Genomic DNA, 21,221 nt, shown 5'->3' with positions numbered 1-21,221 from the left:
TATTAGAACTCCTGGATAGAATGAACAACATGGAGAACATGCTGAATGACATGGATGACAACCTCAACCAAATTCTATCTACTACCCAGCCTCCATCAACCACAGGAGATGACTCTCACCCTCGAGCTCATACTTAACACCCTGTAGAATGACAACTCAAGTGCAACTCTAGGAAAAATGATAACTCTCTCTATACCGTCTCTATTCTTCTACTTGTTTCAGAATGTATTTTGGTCTCTTAGTTTATGTAATTTTGTCTATGTATATCCTTGTTTTTGGTTTAAATTCCCAGACTCTCAGTTCAGAAAGAATGCGAGCAATATGAAAATTTTGTTTATGTGCTATTGCTTTGACCTCCCTAACGATAGACCAAACCAATCCATCTATGTTATAATCACGTTTTTTCTCGCAGTAATATAATCTAAATCCTCTAATCTTACAAAAATATGTCATTATTAGCTCAAGGTTGAACTCTTATGGGATTAATACCCTTACTTACCGGATTTTATTTTAAAATACTCGTTTATCTAACTTGCTACATTAACCCAACTACCTTGTTATTTATTGCGCTAAGCGCATGAAATAACTCCATTCTTTCAAACAATTCTATCTCTTTATTTATCCTATAAACTATTTATAACAACATTCTTTAACCCTACCTTATACCTTTATAAAAGGATTTAATTATCATTATAAATCTCCATCAACAATTATATTTTTATAATATCTTTCCTCAATGATCTTATTACCTTGAAATAAAAATTAAAAACTATCCTAATCCCTAAATATAAACCTTTCCCTTTCCCTAGAATGGAAAATGGTCCTTCGCACTCTTATAACCCCTAAAAACATATTCTTTTAAAATATATAGCTATCTCAATTATCACTCCCTTTTAAAAAACACCCTAACATCATATTCACCACTTTTAAAGATTCTCTGCAAAGGTTCACCACTTTCGAGGATTCCTTGGGATTGGACTATTCGACATACATAACAAACAACTAAAATGGTCTAATATCAATCAAAATATCCACAATATGACATATTCCATAAATAACTAACACCCCTGAAAAAAAAAACACTTTCCTTTTAAACACACCGAGATTTGCAATGTTTAAATACATTGTAAACTAGTCTGACCCCTAACCAGAGTTTGATAAAAATCTCCTAATATTATTAAATTTATTTAAAAAAATAAAATAAAAAATATCTCTATTTTATAATAACTTAATTAACATTTGACCAACTGAAAATTTCGATCACATGATGTTCCATTCCCGAACCTCGTCCCCCCAAAAGAGGGATTTCTATCACGAGCTATCTGATTGTCAATAACTAAGAATTTTGCAATAAAATAGATTAAACCAAAGCCCTGCATAGTACCGTGAGGCTTTAAAATCCCTTTTAACAAAGTCGTATCCACACATCTCCATTGATTCGGCCTTTAAGCTCTGGAATCTCCCCCTTCTTCTTCATCTGCCTTCAGCTTGCATTCTTTCAGTGTTACCAGCGGCAAAAATGAGTTCTGCAATGCGACGATTGGTGGGATCTGCACTGAAGAATGCATCATCTTCTTCTTTCAAAACTAATGTTATGTCGAGAAGGTTTTATTCGAGTGGTGGAAGTCCACCACGCAAGGTTGTTGTGTTGGGAGCTGCTGGGGGTATCGGGCAGCCATTGGCTCTTCTGATGAAACTCAATCCTCTGGTGTCAAAGTTGGCGCTCTATGATATCGCTGGCACTCCAGGTGTGGCTGCAGATGTCGGCTACATCAACAGCCGTGCTAAGGTGGGTTCCTCTTTTCCTACCGCGTTTTTTTCGTTCTCTGTATGCTGGATTTGTTCTCTCTGCGAACGATAGAGATGTTTTGATTTTAGTTTCAAGGGATCTCCATTGGGATCGATCGTACGACGACCCACTTGGTAGGATCTACTTTTCGTTAGTGTTTTACCTGTTATTAGTTCTTTGATTTTACGTTTCTGATATTGTCCATGGTTAGATAATTTATTTATTTTGGTAAGCGCCTATTTTTTTAAAGGAACCAGGCCTTATACCAGGCTTAGACTCCACTGCTATAACCTATCAAGGTCTCTGGGATTCTTCGAATGTGGAATTTATTCTTTTGGCCACATTTTTGCAGGAAATATGCCTTCCGGGGCTTTTGAACGTGGGTTTGAGCCCTGAAAGCGCAATGATTTAATTTCTTAAACACAACCCAATTCACGTTAATGGTCAACTCAATTCACTTTCATGGTCAGTTTGTAAATGTGTTTGTGCATATTTTGATTGATGAAAAAAAGCACCTAGATATTTATTTCATGGAAATCCATGGCTGCATCATGTGCACCTACTCGATTAGGGTTTTTAATTTTATGGATCTAGGTGACATTTGGCCCAACAATCCATTGAAGCAACGCCCATTGCATTGTCATTCTAAAACGATTGTAATGTACACCGTGAATATTGGATTTGACTATACCTGACATTCTTTGGGCCATTTCAAAAGAGGCAGATATTGAGGGCTACATTATTATTATTTTTGATTGTTTTCTTGTTGGCAAATGTCTTTCTGTTAACATAGTGGGTTTTTCCCTCATTGTAGATGCTACAAACATAGAATCTCTATTCCACCAATTTCATGCAGGATTTACTCCTGATCTTGTCTGTTGAATCTCAATATGGTAGTTAACTCCGATGGTGAGATAATGCCGCAACATACTTCTAAGAGGGCACTGAAAGTGCTATGATTTAACTACTTGACTACAATCTGCCTGACATTTATGGCTAGATTGAAATTTGGGTTGTGCTTATTATTATTATTAGCAGTAGTAGTATTTGCTATTGATAGGAGAAGGTTGAAATTGAGGTTGGGCTCACTATTATTGTTTTTGTTTGGTCAAGGCCTTTTGACTGGCGTGGGTGAAACACCTTAATTGCATCTATTCATCAAAGTCACGCATGACTTGCAGATGGGCTCATCTGTGCAAACCTCAATAGCACAGGGGTCATCATTAACAACACCTCTGCATTATCATTGAACTGGTGTTTATCACGTTAACCCGACTTCATATTTTGGAATGACATGGGCAGCCGCATTATCATGGGAATATGCCTCTTGGGTTTTGAACCTGGGTCATCCTCATGACAAGCACCCTACAACTTGCCACTAAACCACAGCCCAATGGACGAGGTAGTTCATATTTTTTTGATGAAAAGTGCATCTATATTTTTAGCAGAATCCACGGCTGGATCATATGCCTCTGCTTAATAGGACTTTTTGATCTGATGGATCTAAGTCATACTTGGCCTAATGACTACTTAGAAGTTAGAATAGTCTCATTGCATTGTCAATTTGTTATTTTGTGAGGATTGAATTGATGACCCTCTGCATATTGGATTTGCCTCTATATCCAACCTTTTTGGGGTCGTTTAGATTTGCCTCTTTATCCATGAGTAGATTAAATCAAAATAGTCTTCGCAGCATAAATTAAACTAAGGTTGAATAAACTCCCTAAAGTGGCTTGTGAGATGCTAATTATTTATCACAGCATCACTTTTATACCTGGATTGGATAAGACTATACCCTGATTGAAATGTCGTATACCTGGATTGGACAAGATTATACCCTGATTGAAACGTGGGTTGGTATAGGTCTTCAATCTCCTACGAGCATAATCATTGCTTTTGGTGCTCTATCTCCTCGGTAAAAGCCAAAAGGTGGATTTTACTATAGAATACAAAATTAAAACTAAGGCATATAAAACAAACTCTAATGCATGTCTCCCAAGTCAAAAGGGGCACAATTGATACACCGTGGTTATGACAATAGCGGACAACAGCCCCTCCAAAATAATTTAGAAAACTAATAATGACATCATTTCCACTTTTGGGCCATAGCGTAACTTAACTTAGTGGTTGGGCTAGGTAATGAGGGGGTGGCCACTTTATTAATATGATTTTAAGTGTGCTTTTTGCATATATATATATATATATATATATATATATATATATATATATATATGCCTTCACTATGATGAAAGTACAAAAGGTGGATGGTCTCCTTAAAATAGTCTTCCCACCACATTTGTGCCCATGGTCGGTATAAGGGTTTGCATCATGACTATTGGAAATGGTATTTTCTAGTAAACTCTGTTATAAGTCAAAGTTATAACACGATAAAGGGCTAAGTAAAACATTATAGTATCAAAAAGCATATCAGAACTATCCACTGAAGTATTAAATACAACAATGAAGAGAGAACCAAGTACCAAGACAATTCACCACAACAGCTACTTCACATACCTTTCCAACCCTTGGGGACTAGAACCATCATGTATAAACCAATGTATAATATCCATTCAACACCATGATGAGGCATGAGCACTCATAATGTGCTCGACCAAAATGCATCATCTCCAATCAAACTTGAAGGTGTATAACTCAAGTCCATTGGCATCTCCATATGTCAACCTAAGAACCCTATCATGTGATGGCAATCATAAATTTACCTTAATCACAATATGAAGGGTAAGATATTTCATCCATATTGCACAGTGCAACTTACTTCTCTTGGATGCAATGGAAGTGAACAAATTAATATTGAAAGTCTAGCTCTCAGTTAACAGTAGCAAATAATGAAATCATGGTAAGTTTGCCTCTGCCAGAGCTTCATTTTTCAATAACATCTATAATGAGCTCAAACACATTAAATGAGAAATATATGAGTTGCTTTTGGTAGGGTAGCTTCATAGCAATTGTATAAATTTTAGCCTTCACAAATTATATCCAGGCAACATTGTTTGTCTGACACTTGGAATATTCTAACCAACAAAACCATTGAGGTTGTCCAACCAACAAAACATCATCACAAGATCTCCAAACAGGAGATGTATCAGAAGCCATATAATCCATTTCAGATGAAGTAGCTTTCAAATTTGTAATTTTAATGTTTCCCTTACAGTCACAAACTGGTCAAAGTTCAAAACCCAAAGACAGCAATCAGCTGTAAATTGACTATAAATCAAATTGATTATTGTTTTCTTAGTTTCCCAGAAAATAACTAAGGCTGCTAAATCCACTGATGAGCTCTTAAATACATTTTCTATTTTAACCATGTTACACAAGTTTTTGAAAACAGAAACAGGAAACAGCAGGAAAAGACTTTTCAGAAGAGGAACTCTGAGAAACTTAACATAGGAAACAACAGGGGTAGCGCAACAGGGAATGGCGAGAAACTCAGAAAAGACTTGGAAACTGTTTCCGGATATTGGAAAAAGATTTAAATTTTAACTATAAAATTAAACAATCAGAATAAACACTAGGAAACTGTTTCCAGAAATTGGAAAAAGACTTGCATTTTAACTATAAAATGACACAATAAATCAGAATAATACATAAAAACAAGATTAAATTCCATATATGATTTCAAATTTTATTATTTCATATTGCATACCACCATATAAGATAGATGAACATTGCATACTGATTTATGATTTGTATGGAACAAAATCACAATTTTAAATAGAAAAATGAAAAAAAATGCCAAAAAAACTAGAATAACAATGTTCTAAAGTTTCTTTTAAGTTCAAACACTAATTGTGAACAGTAAAAGATATCTGGTAAGGCTCAGTTATGAACTGCCTGGCAACTCTCAGGTGTGCATCAAGATCATGTTGAAAATGGTTGTTATTGATGTCAAAGGCTGTCCAAGCAGGCCCCATTTGGATACACTCTCTCTGAAGGCATTTTCACTCCAATTACCTGGCTCAAATGGGAGCATAGAATATATGATTGGAAAACTTGTTCTGATACCTTTCCAACGATATATGGCACGCCTTCTAACTCCTCACAATTGAAGAGAAAGGAGTTTTTGAAAATTCATTCCACTAGTTGCACAAGTTGGCCCAACTAGTGGACAAATCGGCCCTACCCTAGACCCCAAATGCACTATAAATAGGCATGAGAAAGAGCATTTCTAGCCAGCACTCAAGTATTGGGATCTATTTTTAGAAGATCAAAGGAGTCGGCCTGAGGTTCAATGTTTTGCCCGCGTGATAACTTGTAAGTCCCAGCCATCTTTTGCATTTTGATTTTTCCTTTGTTTTTCTTGTGGCCATCATATTATCTTTTCTTTTCTTTTAGCTACATCAACCTCCAAATGTGCATTCCAGGCCCTACCCAAGGCATGAGGAAATGTGGTGGCCAAATCCCAATGTGAATGAACCAATGGTCAGTTGACCCGAAGAAGGGAGGTGGAATAGGGGCTCATAATTTAAGATGGGCAGTGGTAAGTATGGAATAGGCATAGATGGAGCACGCTATGTCAGTTTGAAACTGATTTCCTTAGAGCATATCTCCGAAAATATAGTGAACTAAGATCTGAAATTTGAACCAAATATTACCCAAGATTTCTCCTCAATATTCTTCATTATTAACCATCTGAAACCTTCCAAAAAAAATTATAGCAAAAGTGCCAAGATGACCCATTTGAAGTAGGATAACCCTAGGATCATAAGCTCTACTACTAAATGTTATGAACCTTGCGCCTTTAAAATTATAAAAACCAATAATTACAATCATGTTCAAGAAGGAAACCTCCTTTTACAATGAATACGATGTACAAGACAAGATTTGATGATCCTAAGACTATGTCTCCTTAGTGTATATATACAAGACAAAGGGTACAATTGTAATAAAATGGGACTATGCTAGGTTCTAGCATACATAACAATATAGCAATAGAAATGCAATCACTCAATATCTAGGGCTTCATAAGTGGTTTTAGGGTTACATGGGCCATATACAAGGCTTAACACTAGCAGTGAACCTATTTTGTTGATTGTAAGTGATATGTTACTTTCTAAGTCACCTGACACGGGGATTCGGGACACGTAGGATTCGAGATTCGTGGTGTCAGATTCGGACACGCTGACCCCCCAGAACAAGACACGTTAGGACACGTTATATATTATTTTATTAAAAATATATATATATATATATATATATATTTAAAAAATATACATATATATTAAAAATTAAATATTATCATATTTCTTACACAAATTTTAATTAATGATACAAATTTATTGATTTCAAACATAGATCTTCATCTATAGCTATTAGCATGCATAGTACATACAAAATTCAAATAAATGTCAGTGGTGCTTGTCACATAAATGATAAATCTATTAAAAATTTAAATCATGATTCATAATTCATAACTGAAAGACAACTTACAACTACAAGATAGTAAGATAAACACACTGACCACTGTAGTTTTCTCATTAAGTCATCAAATCAAAATGTGTTACATAGGTAGTGTTGGTGCAATGCCAATGGCAAATAGAAATATAAAATATAAAACAACTACAGGTATACAAGCCTCAAGGCATCAATCAGCATCAGAATCAGCGTCACTGTCCCCATCATCATGGTCCCCACTGCTCTCCTCTGCATCCTCCTCCTCCCCTATATCCATAGTCGCCTCTACATCTGCTGGCATGGAGGTTAACCCCTCTAAGTCATCAAATCTAACAGGCTCTAGCACTGGATCATTGAGATCCATGTTGGCCAATGCCAACTCAACAGTGGTGTCCAGACCCATATCATCAGGAACAGTGTTACTAGGGAGCGAGAGCGAAAGCGGGGAGCGGGAGCGAAAACGGGAGCGAGAGCGACATATTCAGAAGCTCTTGGTTTGGTGCTCTTGATTAAATACGAGTTCCATACCCTAATACATGACAAAATTCAATGGAAACATTGCAATCCCCCAATCCTAAAATCCTGAAAAACTGATAAGTTTGCTGGATTTTGAATGAAATCTAAAATTCTACTTTCTCCATATGAAATCCAATGAGGCCGGAACCACTCTCAAACATCCTGAGTCATTTCATGGTAATGTTAAAAATTTAAGTAAAAGGATGAATTTAAGAATTTAACATTACCATGAATAGCATATCAATACTAGGTCCTAGACTTGATCATGAAGCTGCCAAAATGCTCTACTCCTTGCTGCAACAGAACAAATCACTTGCCAAATGAAAATATTAATGAGCAAACACGCCCTTTTCATTCCCGCACTGAGCTTAGCGAGTCCTGGAAACAGGACACATGTCCCAAAATCGCGACATGATTTTGAAAATCGTGACACGACCTCGGATTCGACGTGTCATATTATTTGGACACGAATCCGGACCGAATCGTGTCGGATTCACTGGATTCGGGATTCGTAGGGGGTTTAGGACGAATCCAGTGACTTAGGTTACTTTTGATATTGAGACTGTTATTAACACTGCAGAATAGAATGTGCTAAACTAAACTGCAGAATGCAATGAGTTATGCATATACCACCATGACTTGATCCTTGGCATGACATACCAATCGGATCACAAGGCTATATACAACAGCTACCACAAAATTTAAATTGCACAAGAAGAATAAGGTGCACAAATTTAGATTTTCATCAAACAATGCAGAAGTATGCAACAAAAATGCATCCAAGTAGAACATTTTTCTATTTATACTGTCAAGAAGAATGACACACAAAGCAACGAGCCTAACATTCCACGAGCCTTTGAATGGATCCATGACACACTTTGTTCTACACCAGTACTTGAACTTCTTGGCATAGAGCAGTCTTTGGCAATAGGTGTTATGCTTAAGCCAGGAGGACATCCAGTAATTTATCATTAGAAGACATACGAGCATGACACAAAGTTCAAACCCCCAGTTCAAGCAGACCAAATTTTCACCTCCTGAAAGACGCGTTGGTCTATAGCAAGACAGCAACAACTAAAAGCAAGCAGACCATTAGATACTTGGTTGGAAAGGGAGCTTGTCCTTTGAGAAATAGTTTTATTATTTTTTGAAGTAATTGGGAACAAATTTCTCTAAGCAGGAAGGAAATAATGAGCAATAAAATTACATTTTGTCTATTTTCAGCACCATTTTTAGCACTAAGTTATTTTTATTGCTTCTCACGAGAAAATCTAATTTTGACATGTTAGTTTATCAGATATGTTAGGTCATACTCATACCAAGATATAGTTAATAATTCCATCTTCGTCTCCAGTCTCTGGAACAATTTTGTACTAACTTTTTACTATAAAAATATGTTAATGCACTCACAATGAATTTAAGAGAGTCACCTCTCTAAATTCCTCACTTCTGCTGTGTGCTTGTAACAGTATTACTTTCCTTGGCCAAATGATAAATCAAAGGACCACATAATAGGTGGGATCATTGGTTCAAATGTTGCCTATCCAAATCATGCCTTGGCCTTCTCTGAATTCATTTAGGCAAGCTCTTGTGAGTAGTATGCCACAAACTACTAAAAAGGATAAACTACATAACCATTTAGTGCCAATGAAATCACTAAAGAATCAACAAAGTGGTCCTTATTCACACTATACATTACAGCAATATTTATGTAAGTGTTTCCTAACTAAAATTCATTAACAACTTGTCCTGCAGATTGAATTGACCTATGAGTTACTTGAAGGATGGCTTATTTATACATAAGTTACTGATAACACTGCTAAGGAATTCAAAACCCAACAGAAATCAGAGATACAGAAATCAAATTTGTAAGTTTGTGACTAAACTGACAGATAGATATTGGTATGTTGGAAGAGCCCTAAATCAATCATGAAAGGTAATGGAATTCTATTACTAAAGCAAATGCAACAGATTGATATATAAAATGCAAAACTTACTTGATAAAAGTATAAACGACTTGACAGCGCCCCAACATCTAGTTCCCATGTTCTAGGATCTTCAATCCACCCTTCTCCCTTATGAGCTGGATAACCATGAATAGCCCATTCTGGATGTGGTAATAATTGCACCAGTTCTTGTGCCTGAGGATTACTATATGGATCACAAAGATCAAAAGGTGCCTCAAGATATTTTGCATTGCCCGGTGCACAGTACAAATGATAAGCAGAGTATGGAAAATGAGCTGTATCATTTCTGTAGACTTTGCTACCATTGGAATTGATGTGATAAGGTGGACAGACAGCAAGGTTATCAGGTCTACACCAGCTCGTCACCTCAGGATTTATGATCATCTCACTGTATCTAGTAACATCTGTTTCAACCTCACCATCACATGGCTGTCCATCATTCTTCCAGCAGCTACCGATATCAATCAAATAAAACTGGCTATTTGAACCACCTCCACGTATAACATTGAGTGTCAATCTTACCTTGAAATTTGGTGACTCTGGCAACTAAACGAAAAATATTGAAGTGAGCATATGAAGTATGCTGAATGCATTTTCCTAAATACTAAACAGTAAGACAAATAAGGACTCAGGAAAGACCTTCAACATCATCCCACGAGTGTCGTAATGATATCCCCCAGAAAATCCTTCGGTGGCATCAGCACGCAAATACAGCATCAACCAAGGATATTTCTTGGACGTTTTCAATTTATGGGAAAATATCCATCTGCCTGTGCTAGCTTGCTTCTCCCAAACAACAGAAAAATAAGAAATATTATCAATGTCAGCTCCTAGACTTGCATTCAGATCATAAGTGCCATAGAAGCTTCCCCTTAAACTGGGTGATTGTGAATCACAGGAATAAATTGCATTTTCTTGAGGCTTTGTCCAGTTGTGGTACACAAGAGGCTGATTCATGCAGCCTTTCCCAAAACACGGAAAGGTCCTACTTGTAATGATCGGACTGACTTTTCTACCATTCTCTGGACACAATTCAGATTTAGTATCAAAGTTCCCATTCTTCAACATGATCATCCAAAACTGCCATGGATTTGATGAGTCCCTTACTTCACAGAGGGAACCAAGATATAGCTCTTTCTCCGCAGCATATTTGTCTGGATTACTCCGAGACTCAAAAGAGATATTTGGAAATTGATCCCCACTCCTTAGTTTATTGTCTACCTCAGTGACTTTCTGATTTACTGTGCAACCATTTTGTTTTCCATAGAGGCAACCGCCCACAGGATCTGACATGAAATAAAATAAGAGGTTATTAAGCAGATTGTAGAGAAAGCTAAAAATTACATAAGAATATCAAACATACTGTTCCTCAAATAAAAGGCCCTCTGTTTTGGCCTGTAAGGGTAGAAAGATAGGTAAGAGTTCACCTTGCTGTCACATTATCGAGACATCAACTTCCCTGACCAAAGGGGCTGCAGTCTGGGTCCAAGCACGCTATCACCACTTACTGCTGAACTCAACTCATCGTCTTCAGAACAAAAAAGCCCATGATTGTGAATAGTTAAAAATAATTAGTCCTCTGAGAGATCAGATGTAGTCATGGCTGATGAGACAGTTCCAACAGATGTGGAAATTATGGAAATTGTGGGTGTCAAGCAAACCATAATACTAACTGGGTTTTGTGGAAAAATCAGAGAAAAACTGGTGTTGCAACTGTCTGAATACCTATTGACGCTAAGAATGCAGGTACTAGGAAGTAGACAATGTGACAACAGCTGGAACTAATTCTTGCACCAGAAATGGATTCTCCTCTGCTGGGTCTGAAATTAACTGGGCTTTATCATTATGGTCATCATTCTGATTATTTTTTCAATTGCCCAGTTGATTTCTTCCATTGAATTCATCTTTTCCTGCTTTCATTTTGGGAATGGTGCATGAGGAAGTTGCAGCTTAAGCTTCTACATTAGCATTACAAGGACCTTCCTTTTGTTGGAAAGCTCACCATCACTTCCAAGATTCTGCAAGATGGTCACATGTATTATGCTTCTTGCTGGTTTCCAATCCAATCTCAATTTCTGAAGCTGGAGAAGATTTTAAGAGCATTCTTATAGGCTAAGTATGGAAGATAATGGGGTCTCTCTTCGCATCTCTGCATCATGCCAAAGCTAGAAGGTTGACAAGGGCTTATTGATATCGAAGATTCTGGCAACAATGTGGGTAGTAAGGAGTCTTGTTGGAGAGCCCCATTTGGAAAGCTTAACTCATCCACAGAGACTATGTAATGCAGTCATATCAGCAAAATTTAGGGTCACTTTTCACTATGTGGAATCATTTGTGCTCCTCAATACTTCAGAATATAGGAATTTCTTGTCCTCAAGAGTGTTTGAACTTTGGGAAGCCTGGAAGCCCATGACTAAGTGTATTTACTGGGACTTTATTGGCAATAGGAGGGGATCAGATCTCACCTTCCATCCTATTTAGATTTTGGAGAATGCAATAACAATGCATTAGAACTCACAAGATTTTAGCCAAGGGAACTCAACAAGAAGGGTGTTTTTCTGTGGCATGGTTTTTGGGATACTGATCAAAGGACATGGACAGAGTAGAGAACCCTTGCCTATTCTAAGAGTTTGTTTTCTTCCAATAGAATGATTATCAGAGAATTACATGCTACTATTGATGTCGAGGATCTGTCCAAAATGATCTTTCTAGAAGGGAAATTGGAGAGATTACGGATGATCTCTCTTTTTTTTAAATTTGAAAAATACTTCTTATATTTACAATTACAAATAATCCTATTCTTGTTCACTATGAGGAGGACATACCATTGCTTGGGTCATGGAACAAGGATAACAAGTTTTACTTCTTTTGGAACTTTGCGATAATAATTTCTTTTCTTATTTTTTGGTCTACATATTTATCATTTAATTTGGTACTGCCATATTGATTTTATCATGCTTGTGTCACGACCTTGTCAGTAATTCACAGCAGTGTGACCTGGGTGCAGGTTGCAGGATATATGGGAGAGGAACAACTTGGCACGGCATTGGAGAATGCAGATGTTGTGATCATTCCTGCTGGTGTGCCTCGAAAACCTGGCATGACCCGTGATGATCTCTTCAACATCAATGCAGGGATTGTTAAATCTCTTTGCTCTGCAATTGCAAAATACTGCCCAGAGGTAATTTGTCATGATTTATGATCTTCTTTGAAGTTTTTGTTTTCATGCGATTTTCTTATTGACTATTTCATAGGAATAAGCATGACGTTCATTGTAAGTTGCTTTGTCGAAGGCTTTGTATGTTTGAGATCTATAGAGATGGCAATATATACAAATACATATTTGCAAGAATCTTTAAGCAAGTTGTTGATCTAGATTTACATACTGTTCTTGTATATAATCAATTCTACTGGAGAGGTTAACGAAGCTTGAAGACTTCTTTGAGTCAAACGAATAGGTGATTGACTCATTATTGACTCTTTATTTAGACAAATTGTAGCTAACTTTTGCCCATAAGAAGGAAATACTAATTGAAATGAACTTAAGAGTAATTAGCTGTGTAGTCCAATGCAAGTTTGCAGCCACTGTTAAAGCCCTGTTATTCTTGTTTCTCCTCTTGTAGTTAGTAACTTAGCTTTTGGACTTTTGAGAAAATTGGCATATGAATATCAATATAAAAAATATCCTTGGTCTTCTATTTAACTGTGCACAAATCCACTTGATCACGAGGTATCCTCTATAACATTATATATTACATACAATCAGTATGTACTACCATTAGTGTGGCAAGTTAATAGATAAAGAAGTATGTTTCACAATTATTTGTTTTGTTCATGTACTGGTGTGTGTGTACAGTATGTATAGTATATTGTTACATATTATATAGATAGAGATATGGAGAGGAGGGAGAGTGTACTGGATAATGTTTTCCTTCTATCAGGAATGGTATATTTGGATTCAAGAAATCATCTAGAATTGGTTTTTATGGCATTGCTGAGGACTTGATATCCATGGCAGGCAATCGTAAATATGATCAGCAATCCTGTAAATTCTACTGTACCAATAGCTGCTGAGGTTTTTAAGAAGGCAGGGACCTATAATGAAAAGAAACTCTTTGGTGTTACTACTCTTGATGTTGTCCGTGCAAAGACGTTCTATGCTTCAAAAGCAGGAGTTCCTGTTGAAGGTATTTAAAATTCTGGCTTGTTATGCTTAGCTACTCTCAAATATTTAGTATTCTGTAAAATATTTTTATTTTTTATAATTTAATCATGAAATATGCATCCTGGGCAAACATGCCAGGCACTTCTCCTCATTTCAAGGATGGTATCATAGGGCTCAAGGCCATCAGAAATATAGTCAGCTCAAGATGTCACTTGAGGGAATTGAACCCGGGTGGGAAGGATAATAGTCTTTGCACACAACCATCTGGGCTAGACCCAATACATGATATGCTGCAGGATCTTACCAACATCATGCTTATTTTAACATTAGATACAATTCTCAGTTTTAGGATCTTACCAACATCATGCTTTTTTTAACATTAGATACAATTCTCAGTTTTATGTTTGTTGTTGATGTCATCCTATGATGTCTGCAGAAGTTGATGTTCCTGTTGTAGGTGGACATGCGGGTGTTACAATTCTTCCACTTTTTTCACATGTATATGACTTTGTTGGATCCTCATCTTGAGTTTGTTCTTTACTCTTGGATATTAGAAGATTAATTTATCAAAGATAAAATGAGATCATAATTACCTACCCTTCAATACAGTTAAAAAGGGAACATACACTTTTTTGTTTTGATAAATTTTTTTAGGCAACACCAAAGCCAAACTCTGTATTGTCTGAGGAGGACATTAAAGCCTTGACAAAGCGCACACGGGATGGAGGAACTGAAGTTGTTGAAGCAAAAGCAGGGAAAGGTTCAGCCACACTGTCTATGGCGTCAGTTTATGTTTTGGTCCTCTATAGTGGCTAATATGCATTCATATCTTTTGAATGTTTTTTTATTCTTATGTGACTGTCTAGAGTGCTAAATTTTTCATCTTGATGCAGTAGTTGGAGTTAGATAATCTTATCATGGTGTGTGCTTCATGATTTCATGCTTGGCATGCAACATGATTTCATGCTTGATAAGTACCTAATCTGAGATTCACTATCAGTGAGAATATGGCATGAAGGAGCTTCTTTCTCTTTATCTGAATCTTGTACTTCATACATTTGCATGTCTCAAATCTTTTGCCTTAAGCTTAGGTACTTATCCTACATGAAATCGTGTAGCATGCATGTCTCAAATCTTTTCCCTTAGGCTTTCTCATTTGTGTGAAACTCAGCGGGTGCTTTTAACCTGTGAGGTTTGACCGATGGATTGTTGCCTTTCATTTACCTTAGTTTGATTGAAATGTTCAGAGTTAATCTAGATTCTGCATGCAAAGATCCTTCCCTAAGAAAAGCCATGAGTCTCTTCAAGGATGTTATTCCTTCTTAAACATAATATACGTCAAATGGATCCCACAAAAGTTGTGTGCTTGATGATGCGTAAATCTGGGTATGAGATTTACAAATTTGCACTTACATGTATGCCTGTGGTTGCAATTCACAGATAGGTGCATAACATCCATTCATTACCTCATCTTGAGCATTTGAGCATGGCTCATGCAAAAAACATTGCTGGTCAGTTAAATCCATTAGTTGAAAACTTGGAAGTGAAGAGTAGTGTTGTAGTCTTCTCTATGTTGATGAATGCTTTTTGAGACTTCAAAATGTTTAGACATGCAATTCCTTTTTCATCTTGCTCCTGTGTTCTCAATTTTTTTTTTCTACTGTTTTTTAAGGTCAAATATAAACCATGGGATATATATTTTTACCCTGAAGACCTCCAAATCATTTGGAAAAGGAGGTGCTGCAGCAAAATAGATGGGTTGAATTTGTTGTTTGGATGGACTCTATGGTATGTAATCTTAGTTGGATTTCCAATACACTTTTAAACCATATTTTCATTTTATTTTTTAGTACTATTAGATATTATATCTTACCTCATTTTATGGTTAACATTGTATAACAAAAACATGCGTTGTGTTATGTAATTAATACTAACATGTAATATTGATTTTTTTTGTCAGAATGCTATAGGTAATGATTGCCAAGACGATGATCCAAATTATGTTCAACATATATCAGGAGATGATGAGGATGAGGATGAGGATGATGGTGGTGAAGGAGGAGATGATGATGATAGTTGCGGTGTTGGTGATGATGTGGATCAGAGTAATGAGGATGGTCAAGATGATCATGAGGATGATCTTGGTGGTGGTAGCTAGGCATGCACATGCATTGTTTTTTATGAAGAAATTATTGTGTAGAATGACATTGTTATGTTTAGATGGGTGTTGTGAATTTACCCTATATCAATGAGACATTTTGATTTTGTAATCATACGATGAGTTTGATTTATTTATGTTGTTAATTTATCGTAACGATATTCATGAAATATTTTGATTTGTTAATCATATTTGAATTTTAGTTGTTTTGATTAAAAATAATACTGATTTTTTTAGTATTATGTTGCTATTTTATACATGTTTTGAAAATTGTTAATGACACATTGTTATTTTTTTGGATGGATGTTGTCAATTTCTCTTAAATTTCTTTACAAATGATTTTGAATTGTGATATATGCTTTAATGATATTTAGAAACTATCATATATTTCACTATGAATCTATAAAGGGGGTCATATATGTAAAGAAAAATATACTCTATATAAGAAGTCAAATGCGGATGTAAGCATGGATGCAAAATTGAAAGTAAAATTGGATGTTAAACTAGGAATTAATACAAAATGCAAACAATTGACATACAAAGTGTTTTAAATTAGAAGTGAAAAATTGTGCAATAGTTGACACAAAGAAGGGAACAAAACATGGCATACAAAAGGATATCAAATTGGGCAAAAACAAGGACACATAAATGGGCACCAAATTAGATGCAAAAAAAGACAACAACTAGATGTAAAATAAGATGCAAAGTTGAGCGTTAAAAAGAAACAAAAAACGTTACAAATTAATATGCCAAATGATGATGCAAATAATGGTGTAAATTTGGGATGCAAACTTGGGTGCAAAAAAGGGAAAAAAAAAGATGTAAGAAAAGACATAAAACAAGATGCAAAATGGGGCTGAAAAAAGGTGAAACCAAGGATGCCATATTGGATGTAAAAAATGATTCCTAATCACATGCAAATTTAGGCTCGAACTCAGACACAAAATTATATGCAAATGTGGATACAAAATGAGGCAAAAAAAGATGCAAATTTGGATGGTGAAAACGATGTAAAACTAGACACCAAAAAAATGCAAAATTGGATGAAAAAGTCGGTGTAAATAATGGTGCAACATTGGACACAAGTAGACACAAAAAAATGGTGCAAAAAGGGGCATAAAATAGCTTAAAATTGGATGCAAAACTTGGTGCAAAAACAAATACAAAAGTAGACGTAAAAAATGGCTCTAAATTGAATGTACCATTAGACACAAAATAAGATGCAAAGGTGGACACAACACATGACTCAACATAAGATGCAAATATAAATGCAAATTACGATGCTCAAAATGATGTAACATTAGATGTAAGAGATGGTGTTAAAAATGATGCAAAATTGGATGAAACAAATGACGCAAAATATGGTGCAAAATGAGATGGGAAAAATGGAGACAAATCAAACGTAAATGTGGATGTAAAAAATGGTCCAAAAAAAGATGAAAAAATGGGCACAAAAATGGATGCAAAATTTGGTGCTAAATCAAATTCAACACATGGTGCAAAGATAGGCACCAAATCTGGTGCAAAAATAGAAGCAAAAACTACTGTAAGACTAGATACAAACCCTGGCATAACACTAGATGCAAAAACTGACACAAAATGGATGCATAAAAAGACGTTAAATTGGATTCAAAATACAGTTTAAACTTGATACAAATGATGGTGCAAAAATGGAATCAAAGAATGACACAAAATAGGAAGCAAAAGAAAATGAAAAATAGATGCAAAAAATGACACAAAACTAGAAGCAAAACCTGTCATAAAATAAGATGCAAATCTTGGTTCAAAATTTGACGCAAAAAATGATGCATAGTTTGGTGTAAAAAATGATGCAAAATCTAGCGTGAAAAGGGATGCAAAATCAGGTGCAAAAAAGGACGCTTTAAAAATTGTACAATAGAGCCAGATTTAGCGCCAGGTTGCTCATCACAATTACAAAAAAAATGCACTAAAATCTGGCGCAAATCGCTGGTTTTGTTGTAGTGAGAAAAAAGAATCTAAGTGTTCAGTGTTGTCACTCCTTCGATGTTGTTACTCCTGATGTTATTACTCCTTCGAAGCTGAAATTTTTTCTAAGTGTTCGGTGTCGTTACTACTTTGATTTTGTTACTCGCGATGTTGTTACTCCTCCGAAGCTGAAATTTTTTCAAGTGTTTAATGTTGTTACTCCTTTGGTGTTGTTACTCTCAATGTTGTTACTCCTCCAAAGCTGAAAATTTTTCTATATGTGTGGTGTTGTTACTCTCGATGTTATTACTCCTTCGAAGTTGAAATTTTTTCTAAGTGTTCGGTACTATTACTTCCGATGTTGTTACTCTTCCCATGCTGTTTCATTGGTAAGAAAAATCTTTGAATTACCTAACGTTGTGAATCCTCCAATGCCGTTATACCATTCATGCTGCTACTCTGCCGCATAAGAACCAAGTATGATCCTAATTAGACTTAGCATAATGATTAATAATTTTGTGGCATGACTTGGGAATGAACGCGGATGCTCATTTCTTAATGGGGGGGTACAACCATGATGGCATATGATAAACAGTTAAATTGTCATAATGATCCATCCCGTCACTTCTGAAAATGTGCTGGTATGTATAACCCATAATGATGCCATTACATTTCGCATGATTAATCAATAACCATATGGATTTGAAACATCATCCAAATGATTTTTTAATCAAATTGGATTGTCATGCGAAGTAATTATCATAATATCTCATTATTGCCATAACCCAGCCACAAATTTTTCCATCCTTCCCAAAAATCTACTTGCTCTCCATGTTTTTTTATGATTGGCTGTGGATATTTCCCTTTATATACCTACGTATTTCGACACCATTTTGCATGATATTGTTTTCCAGTGTTTTCTGCAAGAAATGGCCTACCGAAACTCCCTCTAACGATTTCGCTGCTAGTATGAATGCTTTTACCAGAGCTCGAGTAGGAATGGAGGGTTCTATTGTGTGATATGAACTAGTAACAACGATCTAGGTTTTTATTAACCTAGATGTATGGCACATGTTCATAGACGTAGGTTGGGACATGTACTTTCAAAGATTACAGGGATTTGATGAAACAATCACTGTAGAATTTTCCCTGAATTTGGAAGGTGAATACTCCAGGGTATGGGGGCTGAGTTTCGGTTACAGAGGAGGCCATTGCAGCTACTAGCAGACAGTCGCAGGGGGGTGTTGGGAATGGGTCCCCTATAGTCAAATTTGGGGTTCAAAGCCCAAGTTTTTGGGCAGAAAGCCCAAGTTTTGGTATAAAAAGTGTAAATTCTCTGCATTTTGTGGTCACATAGCGTGAAGATGTAAAGTGTCATAAAGGGTTTCCACCATTCTTTTATGTAAGTCATGTCGGCCCTAGGAGATCTACCCATGGTCCACAAACCATCAGATTTTATAAAAAGGGAAGTCTTTGAAGAGTCTAAGGCAGATTATATTTGGTAATTGATGTTGTGTTAATGGGTTAGTAAGAGCTAAGAGCAAAGAGTATTAGCATAGGAAAGAGGCTCTGCAGTTATGTGCACAAAGGCCTAGGGTACAAGTCCGCAATTGAGTGCGTTGACTCCTACAGCTATATGTGCAAGATAGTTAGAGACTGTAAAGTAGATATGAAGCATTAATAAAGAGGACTATTCTGGAATTACAAGCATTTGATCTATTTACTTCTGTTATGAATGCATGCAATTATGTTATGAAGAATATTGGGTTTATAATTTAATGCTATATTAATGCGTGAATCTATATGTTTTTCTTTTCTATATGAATGCAAGTAATAATATATGTTTACGTGAAGAATATCGTAATGCATGTTGAAGTTGTCAGATACTTAAGCTGATCAGGGTAATCAAGAGGAAAGAATAATTACAGAAGCATGTAAGTAGATAAATCACATGTTTAGGGTTCACAAAGGATGATCGCTAACCTACATGAAGGTCTTAGAGCTGAATAAGAGAAGTATATCGATAAACCCTAAAAGGCTTATCGATCCACATGAAGATGAGTTTAGGGTACAAAAGGATATGACTACCATCTCTGGGTGTGGAAACTTGGTTCCTGCATCCCCCCATACTGCTTGTGGTGAGACTTCAGTCCACGTTCCATGGGTTGATGCCGAAGGGGCCACTAGTGTAGGGATTTTCTTGTCTAATTAATGTTGAAATTGGGTCAATGCCCACTAAGCCAAAAAATGTTTCTGTTGCTGGGACCAGGATTTGCATAAATATATGTGTGATGTCACATCACTAGAATCCAACTAAGAAGGAAATTGAAGACTTGTTGGATAGAAATATCCATGAATTCGTGGCACAAGAGAAAAGGAGCTCATGATTGATGAAAGAACGATGGTTGGACAGATATCTATACACAGAGACACATGAAATCTTCTTCTATTCCTTCCCAGCTGAATTATATGAGTCGATCACTAAATTGGCAGATAGCCATGGAAGGTGGAGGCTTAATGATCTGATAGTGTGGACAATGGAGTTAGTGCGGAGATTGGAAGCCTCAGAAGATAAGATCGCATGCACTATCGATCATTGGCTTGATCGTAACATAGAAGGATTCATAACAGAGTTCATGGTTGATGCTTCAGTCAATTATAGCGAAGAAGAGAACTGCTTCTTCAAGGCACCGTGAGGTAAGTATTTAAGGCCTTTAAATACTTGGATTAAGATTATCTTGTGTGAAAAGCAGGTTATGCAGTTACCTTGATGTTTGGAGCTACGCAAAGTGGAAAGATCTTTAGGGACAGAGGGAAAACAGGCCCTGAATATAGCCCACTGATTTGACCTCCTCTAAGCGACGACGAGGAAGCATCACAAGCTTCTCCAGAGAGCATTGTTTAATTAATAAGACAAGGGTTCTTGCGAATACCCCATCCACCCACACCACCTCCTTCTTCACCTTTGCCGCATACACATTCTCACACACCGCCACCACCTCCACCACTGTTCAATATGGCAAATGTAGTAAAGTTTCCTATTTTCAAGGGTTTAGGAATAGAGGACCCAAACCAGTTTTGGTTCATTTTGAAGGTCATATGGGAGGCTCAGGGTATAATGGATGACCAGATGAAGAAAGCAACATTGGTCACTACTTTATAGGAACGCACACTGACATGGTACATTAAGTACTACATTGATAACCTGATGGCTTCAATAGAAAATATTCAAACTGCGCTGAATAAGGAATTTAGTACGCCTATGTA

The 21,221-nt window shown here is 36.3% G+C and overlaps 2 protein-coding genes across 3 annotated transcripts; one reads left to right on the top strand and one right to left on the bottom strand.

The window, feature by feature from the left end:
- Window positions 1-9,597: 9,597 nt before the first annotated feature.
- LOC149251796 (uncharacterized) lies at window positions 9,598-10,868 on the bottom strand. The gene is made up of 2 exons (XM_089453993.1): window positions 10,324-10,868; window positions 9,598-10,230 (listed from the first exon to the last, which is right to left on the bottom strand). Exons 1-2 carry the CDS (start codon window positions 10,756-10,758, stop codon window positions 9,598-9,600), a joined length of 1,068 nt encoding a protein of 355 aa, XP_089310119.1. The 5' UTR covers window positions 10,759-10,868.
- A 1,607-nt stretch (window positions 10,869-12,475) lies between these two features.
- Window positions 12,476-15,955, top strand: LOC149251795 (malate dehydrogenase, mitochondrial-like). 2 transcript variants are annotated; one of them, XM_089456581.1, is made up of 5 exons: window positions 12,476-12,865; window positions 13,703-13,871; window positions 14,286-14,347; window positions 14,504-14,631; window positions 15,820-15,955. In XM_089456581.1, exons 1-5 carry the CDS (start codon window positions 12,704-12,706, stop codon window positions 15,821-15,823), a joined length of 525 nt encoding a protein of 174 aa, XP_089312707.1. In that variant the 5' UTR covers window positions 12,476-12,703; the 3' UTR covers window positions 15,824-15,955. The 2 variants fall into 2 exon arrangements, with proteins under 2 accessions (XP_089312707.1, XP_089312706.1); XM_089456580.1 differs by having other exon boundaries at window positions 15,810-15,949.
- Window positions 15,956-21,221: the final 5,266 nt, after the last annotated feature.

The sequence above is a fragment of the Pinus tabuliformis genome, chromosome 7 (genome assembly GCF_031772625.1).
Source record: "Pinus tabuliformis cultivar Carrire ecotype Pingquan chromosome 7, CPIR1, whole genome shotgun sequence".
NCBI classification, from domain to species: Eukaryota; Viridiplantae; Streptophyta; class Pinopsida; order Pinales; family Pinaceae; genus Pinus; species Pinus tabuliformis.
Note: the sequence above shows the minus strand (reverse complement) of the source record. Positions and strands in the feature narration are given on the sequence as shown.